This window comes from Culex quinquefasciatus, chromosome 2 (genome assembly GCF_015732765.1).
Source record: "Culex quinquefasciatus strain JHB chromosome 2, VPISU_Cqui_1.0_pri_paternal, whole genome shotgun sequence".
Lineage (NCBI taxonomy): Eukaryota > Metazoa > Arthropoda > Insecta > Diptera > Culicidae > Culex > Culex quinquefasciatus.
The window spans coordinates 2,350,612-2,370,277 of NC_051862.1; the positions used below are offsets into that span (position 1 = coordinate 2,350,612).

At 36.0% G+C, this 19,666-nt stretch overlaps 1 protein-coding gene across 2 annotated transcripts in view; it reads left to right on the top strand.

Moving 5' to 3' along the window:
- Positions 1-19,666, top strand: part of LOC6034524 (pneumococcal serine-rich repeat protein) — a 70,156-nt gene that overhangs the window by 11,858 nt on the left and 38,632 nt on the right. For both annotated transcript variants that reach the window (XM_038252011.1, XM_038252012.1), the window contains one exon: positions 16,648-17,901. In XM_038252011.1, coding sequence (XP_038107939.1) covers positions 16,767-17,901 — 1,135 coding nt within the window. In that variant the 5' untranslated portion in view covers positions 16,648-16,766. The remainder of the gene's footprint in view (positions 1-16,647; positions 17,902-19,666) is intronic.

Here is a 19,666-nt window from a genome sequence, read left to right on the forward strand (position 1 = left end):
ACGTTTTACTTCACCATCCGATAGAAGCTCAGTGGATAAGGCGGGAATCGAACCCGCGTCTCATAGCATCATCGGGATCGGCAGCCGAAGCCGCTACCCCTGCGCCACGAGACCCACATTTTTTAAGCATCATAGCTGTAATAATAACTTATATTATTTATTTTTAAAATTGCAATTTTTGTTGGTCACTTTTCAGGATATTTTTTTCAATATGAGCAGTTCTTAGAATTTTGCATAAAAACATCTTGATGATTTTTTTTATTGGTTTGAAAATTTGTTCATCCTTTCCTTATGTCCAAATAAGCAATTTTGCATCATAAGCCCGTGTGGATCAATCGGACCGCGCGCTGGACTCACAATCCAGGGGTCGCCGGTTCGAATCCTGCGGCGGGCGCTCTAAAATTCTTAGTGTAAATATGGGTATTTGGCGCCGTCGCTCCGTGCCATACTTTCATACACTAAGGAGCCCAGGGCGGCGAAGTCCTTGTAGATAAAAGGAAGACACTAGTGGTTGGTACTAGCAATGGTGACCGACAGCTATAAAGTCAACTTCGCATCATAAGTTTCTTCATACAAGTCTCCATAAAAATTGGGCGCTATGCATAGAAAAGTGCTTTGAAATCAATCGAAAATTTGTTTCTCGAGAAGCCGGATTGGTGTCTTTGGAAAAGTGATAGGTTATTCGGAAAGATTTCATGAAAAAAGTTACACTCTTAAAAAACTAGCCACTTTTTAAAAAGTATCTTTTTATGGAACAATCTATAAACCACGTAGAACCAAATTTCGGAAATTGAGATTTAAAAAATTATCCACGTGGTGTATGGATGGTCCCTTTAATAGAAACTAAATTTTGACAAATTTCATCCCCTTCGATTGTTTTAAACAGTGTTTTTTTTAGTTTTCAATATTTTCCATAAAAAAAAACACTATTAAAAAAATAATAAGTTGCCAAAAACAATACGTCCGTCATACCCCTTAGCACAAAAGTTGGCAAAAGTTGCACACAAAAATATTGAAAAATAATTTTTGGATGGAACATTCAATTTTGGATCGAAAAATACTTTTTTGCAATTCCGTCGTGAAACTACTTACTTTTCCTGTCATTCTTGAACGACGAAATAGCCTACTTTTCTGTACCAAAAATAACAGAATCGAATAGCAACACTTTTCAAAATAAATGCTGAAAAGTTCTACTTTTCAGCACTGAAATGTGTGCTGAAAAGTTGAACTTTTCAGCACTTGTTTCGAAAAGTAACACTTTTCAACATTTTTGTTATTTAAACGATTTATTAACAAAATACATGAAAATTTAACTCAAAATTTCACTCAATGGGTGTTTTTCGGAATTGCAAAAAATGTTGTATGGAACTCGTTGCAAAACTTGATTTTTTCAGCACTCTTCGTATTTATCCAACTCGGTGAACCTCGTTGGATAAATGTACGACTCGTGCTGAAAAAATCCTCTTTTTGCAACTTGTTGCATAAACTACTATTGTAAAATTGTGATAAAAATCACCGTTTGTATTTATTTTCAGTAATTTTTAAGTTAAATTTTTCATCAAAATTTCCTTTTTTAATTAAAAAACGTTACTTAATCTACCTTTAGGTTGTTGGTGCCTTCCTCACATTCATAAAGTCAATACGTTCAGTAAAAATAGTAACATTCCCCCTTAACATGTTTAACAAATCAACTTTATTACTTATTTTTTTTGATAGGGTTCGCAGACCTTCAATATTTCTAGCTCATTGGCAAGGTCTGATAAAAAACCTATTCAACGATAGTTCGCATGGAAGATTCAGACAATATTTCTATCACAATATCTGAAATCCGGCCTCCAAAAAGTGTTTAAATAACACTTAAGTACTGATAACTTTTGATACAGCTGTCAGATCTTCGATGTTTTAGGCTCATTTAAAAGGTCTTTCGATTATCTAACTAACGATAGGTCGCATGATGGACCCGGAAATCATTTTTATTGAAATATCCAAAAAGTGTTTAAATAACACTTAAGTGCTAATAATTTTTGATATATCTTCAATGTTTTGGGCTTATTGGAAAAGTCTTTTAATATCTTTCTGAAGATGTATAACATGATAGGTTTTCTTACAAAAACCACCCTTTTTACAATCTTCCGGACATACGACAAAATTTTTTTTTAGCATAACTTTTGAAGTACTTAACTAAACTTGCTGATTTTAAAAAGAGACTTATGGGACCCCAAAACGGATCGAATGAGACTAATACGGTCAAAATCCGTTCATCCAATCCGGAGATAATCGAGTGACAATTTTTTTGTCCACCCTCCTACACACAGACATTTGCTCAGAACATGATTCTGAGTCGATATGTATACGTGAAAGTGGGTCTACGAGGTCAAATTAATAAGTTCATTTTTCGAGTGATTTTATAGCCTTTCCTCAGTAAGGTGAGGAAGGCCAAAAGTGTCCATCTTTGTCCATATTTTTGAAAAATCGCTGGGAAAATTTTCTACTATTTGTTTTTTTGGACATTGTTAATCCAACCTTTGGTTGTTGAGATATAAAGCTTGTAAAGAATGAAAAAAAAAACAAAAATAAGGTTTTTGAAATTCCCAATTGGTCTCAATACATGAAACCATTAATCAGATTTCCAATGCTGAACTGTGAATTTTGTATAAATTTTCTTTACCTCTCGAAAAAAATATTTTAGGAATTGTAAGTGCACAATAGATTGCAAAAAGACAAAACATTAAAAAGTTCACATTTTTCGCGAAATCTTAAAGAAAAGTAACTTCACGTGACACTCTTACTATGTTTACATTTTAAAGAATATCTTCCCTGAAGTGTCCAAATATGTTCCGGCTCATGATGATACACTACCGTGAAATCTTAGCTGATTCATACATTTGACTAAAGCTACAATGAATTAAAAAAATAGAACCAAATTCCTTTATTCTAGCAATTTTGCCTCTTTTCCTTATTTAGTAATCGGGGTTTTTGGATTACTTAATAAGGAAAGGAGCCAAAATTCCTAGAATTTAGGAATTTGGTACTTTTATATTTTTTTTCAGTGTAACCATGATCAATGCTTAATTTGTGATCCGTTTTGTTCTTTATTCGATAACTATTCCAGGAATTTGTATTGATTCATTTTTTTCTTTTATAAAAGGCTCTATAAGTATTCTGTTATTTTTAACAAATTAAAAATTAGTTTTACGCTTTGCAAATATTCCATTAATCGTCACTTGTGTGCTATCTAGTGACACGTCCTATCTTTTACAGCATACGTGTCACAAGATAGCACACAATCGACGTAAAATCGTTCATGCCAAATACGCAAATCATTCCGTAACTGCCCATAAATACTTTAAACAAATCATTAATTAGCAAAGCACCAGACCCTGTCGAACTTCCCAGGGGAACATTGCGAATCTAATTGAATAATTGCCTACAAACAAGTAAGCAAGCACTTTAGCATGATTCTTGGGAAGTGTAGCACCAGCAGCGACCCAATGAAACGAACCGAAACCAAATTCCGACTCCTCATCATCGCCACCAGCGGAGCATGTAGAGCCGGTGGTGAGTCCGATACTAAGCTTCCTTTTCCCTTTTCAATTTTACATCGTTTGCGAAGCGTGAAATATGACCACCGGCTCAAGTCGACCCAAAGGTGTAATTATTTTTCACATTTTTTCCCGATAAAAACTAGCGCTACCGCGGAATTGCCTTGTTTTTTATTTCGTTTGTGTTTATTTTTTCCGCAGAACTAGTTTCACTTGACGCGGTTTGTTTTTCCGGTGAATCGAAGCCACCACAACGCAAATAGGTATCGCGAGTTCACAGGAAGTTGTCCTGTTAAGGTGCGGACCTATCGGAGCAAACAAGTAAACACGCGAGCCCAAGGAATCGGAGGAAAAGGGTTTGATTCCACGGAATTTAAACAGCTGTTGTCGGTTTGTCGGGGGGTCAAAAGCGTTTAAAATTGAGCAATCATGCACGGGGTTAAGTGCACTTTTAATATTTAACCAACGGGACGATCCTTGTTTTGCTGCAGCCAGCACCCTCGGCTATCATCGGGGGCAATAAAAGCCAATTCTTCCGAATTCTTGGCACTTCCGAAGAACTCGTGGCGCGTCACAGCTGGACGTCCTTCTTGGCATCTCTGCACGTTTTTTTTTTGTTCTTTCTTTCACTTGTCCTCCTCGTCGTCACCACTTGCCAGTGTCCTTCGCCTTCACCGTGTTTTTTTGCTCGTTCGTTCGTTCCTTCGAACCCTTGAATATGATGGCTTCTCCAGGAAAGCCAGGCAAAAACCAACCAACTTCGCAAGAAATCCATTAAGCTTTCATTGTTAATGGCCAGTGCCAGAAAGTGTGTGTGACTGTGACAGTGACGCACCAACTCCATCTGCGTACCAAGAAGCACTACTTCTTTGAGGGTTATTTTATTTTCTGCTGAAATTGACAAAGAGCAGAAGCAGAAGCGAGCAAAAAAGCAGCCACCAGCTACCCTTTTGGTGACATTTAAGTTGGTTTCGCTTCCAGTGAAGTGGGATTTCATTTTTGGATTTGGCTGCTCCTGATTGGCATTTCAGCGAGCTGGCTCTCGGCACTCAGACGCAGTGATTAAATATTTGCGTGAGGTACACTCCGTTGCTTCGGGGGGGCTAGCTAGGGTTCTCGGAATTGGAGATTGGGTTCATAATGGCTGGATGGTGAAACGAGCTCAACAACGGTGTAAGCCACTTAAGGTTAAATGTCACGAGCAGATTTCTATTAGAGAGTTTGTTAGTGCACAGAAAAAAAAATCTTGGTAATATTACATCTGGGAAGGGGTACATCTTTTATGTCAGAAAAAAGGTGTAATTTTACCTTCGGAAATGTGTAATTTTACCACTTTTCTGGTGTAATGTCACTTTTTCAGTCTAAATTGATGTAAAATTACATCATAAAAGAGATAATATTCAACCTTCCAAAATTACAGCTTCCAAATTCACATTATTTTTTCTGTGTGGCACAAGTTATTACTAATCGGATTTTAGGAAATAATTCTGACCCTTTTTCATATTAACATTGCTGAAGTTGATATCAGTAGAGCAATTCTCTACCAAAACCGGAAATGGATTTTATTTGTATTTTTTGGTATGTAAATATTCAAACAGCTGTAATTTTTGACTGAATTTTCTGATCAATTTGGTGTCTTTGGCAAAGTTGCAGGTATTGTTGAGGACTTTTGAGAAAAAATAGGTATACGGAAAAAAATTGCAGATTTTTTAATCAACTTTTTTCACTAAAACTCAATTTCCCAAAATACGTATTTTTTGATTTTCGAGATTTTTTGATATGTTTTAGGGGACAACAATCCGCAACTTTTGAGCCATAGAGAAACATGGTCAAAAAATCTTCCGCCGAGTTATGAATTTTTGAAAAAATAGTGATTTTTGGAAAAAATCGAAGTTTCATGCAAAAACAAGTTTGACATTATTTTTTAATGCAAAATTGAATTTGCAATCGAAAAGTACTCTACAGATTTTTTGATAAAGGGCTCCGTTTTCAAGATATAGCCACCGAAAGTTTGATTTTAGCGAAATATTTGCAGTTTTTCAATTTTTAAAAATAGTGACCATGAGTGACCATTTCTAAAAGTATTTTTTTTAAAGTTCAGAAAATTTGCTATAAAATTGTCTAGAAGACATTGAAGATTGGACCCCGAGTTGCTGAAATAGAGCCGCTTTAAGAAAAAGAAACACGAAAATTGAAGTTTTCTTAAACTTACCAAAACAATTCACCATTTTCTAATGATCATATCTCAGCAAATAATGGTCCGATTTTCAATGTTGAATACGAAGTTGACTTTATAGCTGTCGGCCACCATTACCAGTACTAACCACTAGTGTCTTCCTTTTAACTACAAGGACTTCGCCGCCCGGGGCTCCTGAGTGTTTGAGTACGGCACGGGGTGACGGCGCCGGATAGCCATATTTACACTTAGAAATTTGAGAGCGCCCGCCGCGGGATTCGAACCAGCAACCTCTGGATTGAAATTCCAGTGCGCGGTTCGATTGATCCACACGGGCGGGACGATTTTCAATGTTAATACATGAAAGATTCGTGAAATTTTCCGATCTCTTCGAAAAAAAATATTTTGAAATTTTTTAAATCATCTCTAGCAGTTTAAATGGGCGTAATATTCATTGTTTGTCCCTTTTTAATTGTTAGTCTTGGTTTAAAAATTTTCAAAAGAAAAGATCAGAAAATTTCACGAATGTTTCATGTTTTAACATTGATAATCGGACCATTAGTTGCTGAGATATCGTCATTAGAAAATGGTGGGTTATTTTGGTGAGATTAAGAAAACTTCTATTTTCGTGCTTCTTTTTCTTAAAGCGGCTCTATCTCAGCAACCCGGGGTCCAATCTTCAATGTCTCTTAGACAATTTTATAGCAAATTTTCTGAACTTTAAAAAACATATATTTTTAGAAATGGTCACTATTTTTAAAAATTGAAAAACTGCAAATATTTCGCTAAGATCAAACTTTCGATGGCTATACCTTGAAAACGGAGCCCTTAATCAAAAAATCTGTAGAGTACTTTTCGATTGCAAATTCAATTTTGCATTAAAAAATAATGTCAAACTTGTTTTTGCATGAAACATAGTTTTTTCAAAAATGAATCGAATAATAGCATCATTGGTGCGCTGGAAGTGGGGACGCGAAATCGTGATTATTCAGGTTAATTTTTGGTGTGCTTTTGTGTCGCTGTTCGTATCGGATGAGTGATTGTGCTAATCGAATAATAGCATCATTGGTGCGCTGGAAGTGGGGACGCGAAATCGTGATTATGCAGGTTAATTTTTTTGTGTGCTTTTGTGTCGTTGTTCGTATCGGATGAGTGATTGTGCTAATCGAATAATAGCATCATTGGTGCGCTGGAAGTGGGGACGCGAAATCGTGATTATGCAGGTTAATTTTTTGTGTGCTTTTGTGTCGCTGTTCGTATCGGATGAGTGATTGTGGTAATCGAATAATAGCATCATTGGTGCGCTGGAAGTGGGGACGCGAAATCGTGATTATTCAGGTTAATTTTTGGTGTGCTTTTGTGTCGCTGTTCGTATCGGATGAGTGATTGTGCTAATCGAATAATAGCATCATTGGTGCGCTGGAAGTGGGGACGCGAAATCGTGATTATGCAGGTTAATTTTTTTGTGTGCTTTTGTGTCGTTGTTCGTATCGGATGAGTGATTGTGCTAATCGAATAATAGCATCATTGGTGCGCTGGAAGTGGGGACGCGAAGTCGTGATTATGCAGATTATTTTTTTTGTGTGCTTTTGTGTCGCTGTTCGTTAGGGGTGAGTGATTGTGGTGATCGAATAATAGCATGACTTACTGAATTATTTGTGTCTTGAGCGTGATTTTCGTTGAGTAATTGGTGTTTTTTGTGATTTTTTTTGTGATTTTTTTTTTGAGATCTTAATTAATTGTTTTGTGATTTTCAAAGCCCTTCCTATATCATCGTTGATCGGAAGGCACGGCGTCGGGTAAATTGTGTATAATGTTTTGAATAAGGTTTTATTTTTAATGGCGAAAAAACCATTTCTATATAAGGATCGAAAGACGCACTGACATTTTGGATTAATTAATAGTGGAGTGAAATAATTGTGTGTGAGTGACTTTGTGTGTTAACCAAAAGACCTTCCCATAGCATCGTTGCTCGGAAGGCTCGCCGACGGGTCTGTTATGAAAGTCCTCCCCATAGCATCGTAGCTCGGGAGGCATCGAAAAGCCAATACCTTATCCTACTAACCCAAAAAAATAATCACGTGATGCTTGAAGGAGATGCTGTGGATTCAACGGTCTCAAGCGGTATCAACAAGTATATAGCGAAAAACTGTGTGCTTGATGAGTCTGCAACTTCAACTATCGGACTAACATTCCTCCCTTTCGTTGAACTGCAGGCTTCTTGGGAGGGCGCCGGTATTGACTAATAAAGTAGGGATCTTCAGAGGTTAAACAGTGAACGGATGGTTGGCTCCCACTGATCATTTTTGATTCATTGTTTAACTTCAGCTGATCTGTCAATAACGGAGTAGCAGCTCATTGGCAGTCAACCATGCTCATGCTCATGCTCATGCTCATGCTCAAACATAGTTTTTTCAAAAATTCATAACTCGGCGGCAGATTTTTTGACCATGTTTCTCTATGGCTCAAAAGCTGCGGATTGTTGTCCCCTAAAACATATAAAAAAATCTCGAAAATCAAAAAAACAGCAGCCAAAATTGTATGGAGACTTGTATGGGTGAACCAATGACGCAAAATAGCTTATTTGGTTATAGGGAAAGCCTCCACAAAGTTTAAGTCAAATCAAAAAATACAAAAAAAAAAAAATGATTGAAATCGGCCGATTTCGTAGAGAGTTGCTCAGTAATTTTGTCAATGGTATGAAAAAAGTGGTCTCCCTGAACATGCTAAAGTCAATAGAATTGAATATTAGTGTATTCCCTGCCAATTAATAAAATTAAGGAGCGGCCGTGGCTGACTGGTTACGGTGTTCGCTTTGTAAGCGAATGGTCCTGGGTTCGATTCCCATCTGCTCCCACCGAGAAAGCATAGGAAAAATAAATCTTGAAACTCTGAACATGAACGAAAAATCAAAGTCGCTTGAGTCGGGGTTCGATCCCTCGTCCTTTGGATTGGTAAGCAAAAATGCTAACCACTAGGCCATCGCGACTTGGTGAGCTATGATTGGAATTAGGAATACTGTTACTATCAACTATATACGTGCTGGGTCCTTGTCCATTTTGACAAGGGTTCGGAAGTTCTAAATAACGTTTGAATCCGATTGGTGCAAACGTTCTTCAGGGCGGGGCTTGTCGACAAAGCTGAAGTACCTCGCGCTCGGCTAGCCAGCGTAGAAATGGGTCACCGAAGCTCGGCAGAGCTAACACCTTCCAAATGCCTATGCGAGTTATTTGCATGTATAGAATGTAGATCTAAAAATACATGGAAACAACTCAATTTGTAAGAAGCGGCCGCGTGGTCCCGTTTGGTTGGTTGCACACACACACACACACATTCCCTGCCAATTAATAAAATTGTAAATTTCAAGTATACATAAATGCTATGGAATTATCTTAAGCAACCATGCGCACCCACGTTTATCAATGGGGATAGAAAAAATAAGGGGGTGTACATGGTTGCTTAGCACGATTGCATTTATACCAAAATTTTCAATTTTGTTTATTGGCAACGAATTCACTATTATTCAATTCTGTCGATTGGAGCGTATTCAGGGAGCTAAAATCTATCAAACCTTGACGAAAATTATGCGTTTGCTGACATCAACCTCAAAAATTTAGTTCAGGAGTCTTGTTTTGCAAAATGACTTTTTTTTTTGCAATGTTTTGACATACATTTATAATATGATATTAGAATTGTGTCAAATACCTGACTATTACTCATATTTGAAACCGCCTTGAGTCAGGGGTATTAAAAAACACCCAAAAAGCAAAAACTGAAAATTTGGTTTATTGGAACCAGATATATTCTTAGTGGTTCTCAAATTCAAGACCGCAATTCACAATTTAACGACCATCTTTGTTGAACTTTTGATCAACTTTCAACCGGAAACCCACCACCAGACAATTCATTCGCAAAACGCGCCTGCACATGTTACTCAATGAAGTAAACAATTCGACCACGCACGTCAAACGTGGCGTGACGCACTTCATTAGCACCATTCATGAAAAAATACTCGCGGGCGGGAATACTCGTAGGCGCTCCAACCTTTTATCTGACCCGTTTCGATGAAATGGTAACATTGTCGATAAACTTTAATTTCTGTGTCACTAAGGAATTTCCGATATTTTTCCCCTTATCGTAAAATTCCCTGAAATTCCAGCAAAACATCCGCTCCACGTGTTAGCTGTTGATAATCTTATCAATTTTTCAGTAGTTTCCCACTTTAAACGATACAAATATTCAAACAAACAACAGTAGGCTGCGACCAACGCACACACAACCTCTCATATTCACATAATCACCACCCATCACAAACACACACGATCCATCAAAGTAGCCCTTCTTTCCGTGGAATTGCATGCAGTTTCCCCTATACAACGAGGTCAATTCACAATTGATAATTTTCGTAAGTGGCGAGGCTAATTGAATTCAAGGAATTTAGCACAAACGCGACGTAACGCATCGCAACGCGCGATGGGCTGCGTTCCAGTGTGGGTGCGTTGTTTCGAAGATGATTGCTGGGTGTGCACTGTGGGAAGTTCGTTTGTAGTTTTTTTTTTGAATGTATAAGTTCTCTTGCAATATAATTTATAAATTTTTCACAGTGCCTCAAATCAAGACAAATGGAAACGAGCCCCAATTCTTGGTAGCAGCAAAACGCGGACGGTCTCACAAGTGGCTGATTCTACATTAGAGTGTACCGACAAATTGCTTGTTTGTTTACTTGTTTGAGCCTCACGCCAATATACCTGCTGCCACCGACGACGTCGCCGACTACTGCGATGAGGTTGCGTGTGCGTTCCGGTATCAAAGTTGATGTTGTTTTGTTGCCAATCGCGCGCTATAAACTGAAAAGGAATGTGTGTGTGTGTGTGTGCGTGTTCGTTCTGGGAAAAGTGATAAGCACTAAAATTTACGACGGTCAGCAAAGTCTTCGAAATCGTAAACAGACGGTGACGGCGAGACTGGCCTACGTTGGTGAGTTCGGGGAACTCGAGCAGGAAGGTCATCACCCAGAGTTACATCAGATTTTTGGTGGTTCTATTTTGGAATTATGGGATTTGCTGATTTCTGTTTACTGATATGATGTAATGGTATTTTACTGATAAATTTATTGCTGACTTTTGCTTCTTCGATTTTTTTTGGTTTTCTCAAATTTAAATGATAAAAGTAGTGTCAAACTCAATTTTTGGATGATGGGTGTAATACTTCCAATTTTGTTTTAAGTTTTTAGTTTTTTCAATATTTCGGAAATAAATCTCAGCATTCATCATCCCGCTCTGTAGTCACTTGGACTATGATTTGGAGAATTTCGCTTTCCGGCTGACTGCGCCACAGCGCACACGAGCCCCGAATACATCATTCCATTATTCAAATTAGCAAAACTCATGTCGAATTCGTGTGTTGTTTGCTTCTGCTGTGTTTCGGAAGCGAGTAAAATGAAAAAAAAAGAACCGCGACAATAAAACAAAAACAAAAAATCACAGCCAACAAATCAAATTCAAGGCTCGCCTCGGCTCGAAATTGAATTCACCGGAATCACCAAAACTAGGGGCTTTGCTTTGTTTTCATTTGTGTGTTGTGTTGAATGATTTTTTTTTTCGTTCAGTCGATTTCACCAAAAAGAAAAAAAATGGCCAAACTCAACGCGAAAACGCACGCTTTTAATTGTTTCGATTCCGCGAAAATTCGGTCACACCGACATTGCTTCCGAAAAAGTTGACGGGGGACTAATTGTGGAGTGTGTGACGAGAGTTGTGGCGGCACACTTTGAAGGTTGCTGGTGGTGAGTGCAAAATTGGTGCACATTGTTTAGCAAATTGCAGCTGGACACGCGAACCAACACGCACTCCGCTGACGTCCTTAGTCGAGATGATGAGCACCTTTGAACAACTGTCTCTCACTTTGTGGCACTTATTTTGTCCAGATGGTCAAAGTTTTTCCCTTTTCGCAATTAAATTAAATTTAAATATTACCGAAAACTGTAACTTTGAACATTTTACGACTATTTCAAACTTCTCTAAGAATTGCGATCTTTTACGACCACATCCCGTTCATTTTTAACAAACAACACGTGTGCATCGTACCTGAAGGTCTTCCCCCTCGTTCGTTAAGATCGCGTTCGTTTCAACTTCCTTTCTCATTAAAAGTAAGAAACAAAAAGGCCACGTACGAGACGAACCTCTCCAAAAGTGCACCTTCTTCCCACCAAAAGATCGCCAGTCGGCAGAAGAAGCAGGGTGGGGTTAACGAGCTAAACAAGTTGAAATAAAAACAAAACAAGACAAGACACACGCACACAAAGACACAGGCGCCGATCGTAAACAAAAAAAAAAAGAGTATCATCGTAAAAATAAAAAAAAAAAACACCTCCAGCCGGGGGTCTCTCACGGTGCGTTGGTCTCGCAGAACTGACGAACACGAACTCGACGAACTTGGGAGGATTTCTCAATCAACTCACTGATACTCTGGCAGGTTTGTTTGGAAGATCATGTTTCATGGAGTTGAGTAAAAACGAACATCAACTTTGAAGAAGTTGAGAAGGGAGATCACTGACCAGCGAGATAGGTCAACTAAGAGGGAGTCATGTACGGATTGAATGCTGATAAGTAAATTGTACAATTAATCCTAAATTTGTATCTATTAATATAATAATGAACAGTTTTTGCAAATACTCGATAAAATATTAAAAAAAAAAATTCTTTTGGAAGCGAAGTGAAGTAAAAATGTCATTTTGTGCAATTTTATTCTCGAATTAATGCATTTTCGATGAGGCAAACAAAAGTTTAGGAATTAACTTGTAAACATACTATGTCATTTCTATGAGATTTCCATAAAAGTGTCTACGTGGTTTGTGGATGGTCTCAAAGTGATTATTTTAAATATTTTGTACACAGCTAAAAAGTAGTAATCCAGCTGCGTGTGAAAGTCCTGAGTGTAAAATAAATATTGCATTATTTTATGCAATTTAATGAGATTTTACACCCCGAAATATGTAGCCCATTCCTGGGAAATCTACTTGACCGAAATGTCAAGCTCATATATGCGTTTATCCTTATAGCGTTTCATCGGTCTGATGGCCAAGTGGGCTAAGGCGCCAGTCCTTACTGTTGGTGCTGGGTTTGAATCCCGTCGGTTGCAACTTTTTTTTTTTTTGCAAAAAATGTACATGCAGTGTGTAATATTAAGTGTTTATTTTGACGAAGGTGATGTGCATGCGATTTTACCATCGGATTTTTTGCTGTGTAGCTAATAGGTAAATTTTAGAAGAACTTTGATGAAAAAGGTAAAAAAATTGCCGACATAATTTTAAGAAAACTCAAATATTTGTTTTAAATTTAAAATGTTAAACCTTTCGAGAAGTCACGTATGTTAAAAGTACACTCTTTTTATTTTGAACCTTTTTGAAATGTCAGTCACGATTTCGAAATTTTCTAAAATTTGAATTGATCAGATTTTTTTCATATATTTCATTTTAAAGTTTAAAATCGAACCATTAGATTTCAATATATTGTTGATCGATGGCTAAGTGGACATCATATAGAACATCTCATTTCTTCTTTTTTTATCTTTGCATGGCCAAGCATATCTCAACAACCATAGGCAGTATCAACAAAGTTCAAAAAAGGCAAAATGTAGAAAATTTTCGCTATTTTCAATCCAAAAGTGTTGTGAAATTTTGATAAATGCAACGTTTTTAAGTTTAAGCCATTTTAATGTAATTTTTTGAAAAAAAGTCAGTTTTTTCAATTTGTTGAGTAAAAAAAGTACTTTTTGGTTGTTAATATGTTTTTGTATCAGACTGGTACAAATTTTATTTAAAGTTTTTGTCTCCCCCCCCCCCCTCCCTTCAAAATTGGCCCGAAAAATCACGGAGCAAAAAAAAAAATTTTCAAAAAACTTCAATATTTCAATGCAAGTTTAAGTGAAATCAGCTGAATTCAATTTAAAATGCATTCGTTTGGTATCATTTTAAGCATATTTGGGTTAATTTAAAAATCTTAGTAATGTTTGAAAATTTTCGATGTTTATTAACGCAAAAAGTTTTTTGTTTGCTAAACTTTTTGTTTTCGTCCATTTTTTTTTTTGAAAACTAATGATTGCAAAACAACTGTACTAGTGTAAAATGCATTTCAAAACACCTTTTCCTTGCAAATGTTGAAACTTTGGCTTGACCCCGGCCAGAGCCAAGGGACAAAAACTTTGAAATATATTTGCTTTGGCCTTATAAAATATAACAAAAAAATATATATATTTTTCGTTCTTCCAGAAAAACCACTAAGATTTGAAAAATTATAATTTGGTCAATAATTTGTTTGCTTACTCTTAAGGTTTCTAAAAGAGTTTTTTTTTGTTCTTATAACATATTAAAAATCGTGGTTTTTGATATCAACTTGGAATATGATATGGACAAAAATGCTTGAAAAAGGCTCATTTTGTAGAGAATTGTTTTGAAACTATTAAGGATTATTTTTAAATTTACAATTCATAACACAGCTCGACAGAAATCAATCAAATTTGTTAGGGTGAAGCTAAATTGATTTTTTATTACTTTATCTAAATCCTAAGTTTAGAGAACAATAGTTATCCAAGGGTCAATGAAAAACAACTTTTACTTTTGTTTTTTCTAAGGATATTTACTGTAGAGTTTGCCGCTATTTTTTGAAAATGTAAATAATTTGATAAGAATCTAGGTAAATATATTTGAAAAAATAAAACAGAATCCTAATTTTATCATAAAGAAATTATCTGCCATCTATTTTAGAAAGATTTTTCTGAAAAGTTATATGTTTACTGAATTGATAGCTTGTTTTTTTATGATGGTTTAGAAAACACACAAATATTTGAAAGAACTAATAATTTAACATTTTTATCAGTATACACAAAATGATGTTTACTATGAATTCAAATCAATCATCGTCTTCCAGGAAAACCACAGTCCAACAACTTGCTATACAAATAAATCAAATTGAAATTCCCTCTCCTCAGGGTCAGTTATGTTTGAATCGTGTCCCGGAATTTCCCGGAATTCGTTTCCAATATTTATGCAGTGTATTTTACCGCGGTGCGGTTTGGCTCGCTCGCTCCAAACCAAAGGCGAAAGCAAAATATTTGCAATTTGGCCGCGCTCGTTTTCTTCCGCGCTCGTTTCACGGCGAAAATTGACCACAACACAACCCGCTTTTAAACGTTGGTATTTCGACGAGGAAAAACGGTGAAATTGAGTGATTAAATTAGGTTGTGATTGACTTTTGTGTGGGGTGCAGCAAGGGGAAAGTGATTTTTATGGTTCATCAATGTTGTTTTATTGGTTTTCACCGAGGGCGGAAGCTTCCAAAACACCATAACTTGCTCTTTTCCTCCTCAATTCATTTTACTTGATACTGACGAAGGCGTGGGCTTTTTTGATTGCGAATCGACTTGGAGCTCTTAATTTATGGGTTTCAGCGAAAGTGTGTGGTCGTCACAGGCAACAAGCGATCAATGAAGCGTCTCGTCTCGAATTTCTAATCGAAATAGCACATCTTCGCTTCAGCGGCAGCAGCAGCAGTTTGAACGTGTCATTCTGTGTGTGCCATTAGGGTGTAATATCAAAATCGATTTTCCAGCACAGCATTATTTTAGTTCCTTTTGGGGTCCTAAACAACTCCCCAAAGTTTGGGAACGATTGGTTTAGTCCTCACTTTGCGCAAAGCGAGTCAATTTTCCATACAAATTTGTATGGGAAAAATATTTTTTTTGAATTTTGGTATTTAAAAAATCCAAGTTTCACGCTATACTAAAACCGGATTCATATTCGGATGCTCTAGAATGTGCTCTACAGCTTTCCCGAAGAGAGTATGGTGCTAACTTGCTCCTGAAAGAAGATACAGCGTCCTCAAAACTCGTCTAAAACGTGTTTTTCGATCAAAAAACACGTTTTAGACGAGTTTTGAACACGCTGTATCTTTTTATAGGAGCAAGTTAGCACCATGCTGTAAAGCACATTCCAGAGCATCCGAATATGAATCCGGTTTTGATATAGCGTAAAACGTGGATTTTTTAAATATCATAATTCAAAAAAATGATTTTTCCCATACAAATTTGTATGGAAAATTGAATTGCTTTGCGCAGAGTGGGGACTAAACCAATCGTTACCAAACTTTGGGGAGTTCATAAGGACTCTATAAGGAACCAAAAAGTTGCTGTGCTAGTTAAATTTGGACAACTTAATTTTTTTCCATACAACCATATTACACCCTAGTGTGCCATTCGACATCGTGTTAATCGTTGTAGGGTTGTTGTTGCTGCTGTTGGCCTGCTCGGTAATTGCTCAAAACATCCATCCAGATATCATCAGCAAATTAGGAGAGCAGAAGCAGCTTAATTTATATGCGATGCGAAGATGGAGCAGGGTGTCGACTATATCTGTTTTATTAATCTTTTTATTGTATCACAAGTGTTATTTAATCATACATATTTAACATAACATAACAATATTTTATAATATTTTTGTTTTTGATTTGTTTTGAAAAAAAAAAAAAGAAAAATATGAAAAATAAAAAAGCTTAAATTTGTGAAAACTATAAATTTAAAGAAATTTTGAAGTTCTAATAATCATTTGCAAAAAAAGATATTTAAAATTTAGCTTCCGGTTCGCCACCCTGTTCTCCCCTTCCTCTCGCAAATATATCTCTAATCTCCATCGCATCTCTCGCATTTTCGGTCCATTCCCTTCGCAGAATCGCATTTTTCGTTCGCGACCGTCAACGTCCGTCGGTCGGATCCATAAAGTAATGAGAAAGACGAGAGAGACGACAACGACGACGACCCCCAGGAATAAAAGCAATAATATCCGACCGAGCCGCTCGTTTCTAGTCCCAAACAAAACAGCACCAGCCACCATGAATGAATTCGTCAGAAATCTAATAAATTTTAATCTCTTTCTAGGAAATTTTTCGCCTGCCGAAGGACACCTCCGAGCGCGCACGTGCCCCTCTCCTCCACAACCGTCTCGTCCGATGGTCCGAAGTTGCTGCTAGTCCACTCTCCCTCTCTCGTACTCACTGATGGGGGCCAGGCACAGTCGCCGGCAGCACCACCAACAACACCAAGTCGAAGAACAGCAGCAGCACCAGTCGACGTCAACAGCTGGACACGAAGACGTGGACCGGCTCGATGTAGACCAGTTGGACGGAGATCAACAGGAAAGTGCGAACAGCAGCAGCAACAACAACAACAACAATAATTTGGTGATTACGATTTGTATGCTGAAGATGGAACCGAGTGAGGAGCAGCAGCAGGAGGAGGTGCAAGGAACGACACAGCAGGAGTTCACCGGAGGCGGTTCACAAGAATCGTCGTCTTCTTCGTCGAGAGAAGGCGCTAAATGTGGCTGTTACGAGAATAACAATTGTACGACGACACCCACGACTGTTTCCGCTTCGTCTTCCGCCGAGCCTACCTTCAGGGGCAGTCGAAGCAACTCGCTCTCGAAGCAGGCCATGACGACGACAGCAACTGCCAAATGTGGCTGCAATTGTAACGACAGTGTCAACAATAACAACGAACCTGCCCTTCCAACGCCAACGCCACTATCGTCCGCGGCTGTGGCCACCGCTTCCGCTTCCGCTGTCAACGATTACGCAAACAACAACAGTACCAACAATCCCAGCTCGGAAGCCGCCCTGATCAGCGACCTGCTCAGTGGCCATCATCATTTGTTGCATCACCACCATCACCATCACCACCACCATCACATGCCGTCGTGGGCGACCTCGCCGGGCACGTTCCTGGCGGTGACCACATCCGCCACGCCCCCGGCCTCCTCCGTTACGATCTGTGATAGCAGCAGCAACACTTCCACAATGAGCACCAACGCCAGCGTCCTTAACCGAACCATGCAGCAGCACCAGCAGCAACTGCGCCAGCAACAACAGCAACTGATGGCGTCCGGCAGTTCCGTGCCGGAATCGGCGTCATCCGGACCGGTCAGCCCGAGCCTGATGGTGACGGCCAGTGCCGTGTGTGAGATGAGTGACAAGTTGAGCGATTTGAAGCTGGACGACGAAAGGCGGCGACGTCACAGCGAAGAGCATCCGTTCAGTGTGGGGGAGTGTCCGCGGTGTGCGGTGGCGTCCCAACAGGGAACCGTGGCGAGTGAGGAGAAGATTCTGAACACGACGCCCGGCAGTGAGACGAAAGGTGAGTGGGGCTTGTTTCAACTGTGTCAATGACAGATTTGTGGTTCTCCGGTTCTGCGAAATGATAGATTCTCGTGCGGTTGAGATGGTAATGGAGCTTTATTTGCGGTCCATTCCGGATTGTTGCAAAGGTATCGTGTTGCTGATTGCAGCTAGATGAGCTCAATTGAGTTGATATTTGTGGTGATTCTGGAAAATTAATGCATACATTTTTTTGCTTGGAGTATATTTTGCAAAAGTCCATTTTGTTTAAATTCTAAAAAAATCTTAAAATTCTTAAAATTCTGAAAATTTCTAATATTCTTAAAATTCTTAAAATTCTTAAAATTCTTAAAATTCTTAAAATTCTTAAAATTCTTAAAATTCTTAAAATTCTTAAAATTCTTAAAATTCTTAAAATTCTTAAAATTCTTAAAATTCTTAAAATTCTTAAAATTCTTAAAATTCTTAAAATTCTTAAAATTCCTAAAATTTTTAAAATTCTTAAAATTCTTATAATTCTTAAAATTCCAAAAATTCTAAAAATTCTAAAAATTCTAAAAATTCTAAAAATTCTAAAAATTCTAAAAATTCTAAAAATTCTAAAAATTCTAAAAATTCTAAAAATTCTAAAAATTCTAAAAATTCTAAAATTCTAAAATTTAAAATTCTAAAATTCTAAAATTTAAAATTCTAAAATTCTAAAATTTAAAATTTAAAATTTAAAATTCTAAAATTCTAAAATTCTAAAATTCTAAAATTTAAAATTCTAAAAATTTAAAATTCTAAAATTCTAAAATTTAAAATTCTAAAATTTAAAATTTAAAATTCTAAAATTCTAAAATTCTAAAATTCTAAAATTCTAAAATTCTAAAATTTAAAATTCTAAAATTCTAAAAATTCGAAAATTCTAAAAATTCGAAAATTCTAAAATTTAAAATTCTAAAATTCTAAAATTGTAAAATTGTAAAATTATAAAATTCTAAAATTCTAAAATTCTTATAATTCTTAAATTCCAAAATTCTAAAATTCTAAAATTTAAAATTTAAAATTTAAAATTTAAAATTCTAAAATTCTAAAATTCTAAAATTTAAAAATTTAAAATTTAAAATTTAAAATTTAAAATTTAAAATTCTAAAATTTAAAATTTAAAAATTCTAAAATTCTAAAATTTAAAATTTAAAATTTAAAATTTAAAATTCTAAAATTCTAAAATTTAAAATTCTAAAATTCTAAAATTCTAAAATTTAAAATTTAAAATTTAAAATTTAAAATTCTAAAATTTAAAATTCTAAAAATTTAAAAATTTAAAATTTAAAATTTAAAATTTAAAATTTAAAATTCTAAAAATTCTAAAAATTCTAAAATTTAAAATTCTAAAATTCTAAAAATTTAAAATTCTTAGAATTCATAAAATTCTTAAAATTCTTAAAATTCTAAAATTCTTAAAATTTTAAAATTCTTAAAATTCTTAAAATTCTTAAAATTCTTAAAATTCTTAAAATTCTTAAAATTCTTAAAATTCTTAAAATTCTTAAAATTCTTAAAATTCTTAAAATTCTTAAAATTCTTAAAATTCTTAAAATTCTTAAAATTCTTAAAATTCTTAAAATTCTTAAAATTCTTAAAATTCTTAAAATTCTTAAAATTCTTAAAATTCTTAAAATTCTTAAAATTCTTAAAATTCTTAAAATTCTTAAAATTCTTAAAATTCTTAAAATTCTTAAAATTCTTAAAATTCTTAAAATTCTTAAAATTCTTAAAATTCTTAAAATTCTTAAAATTCT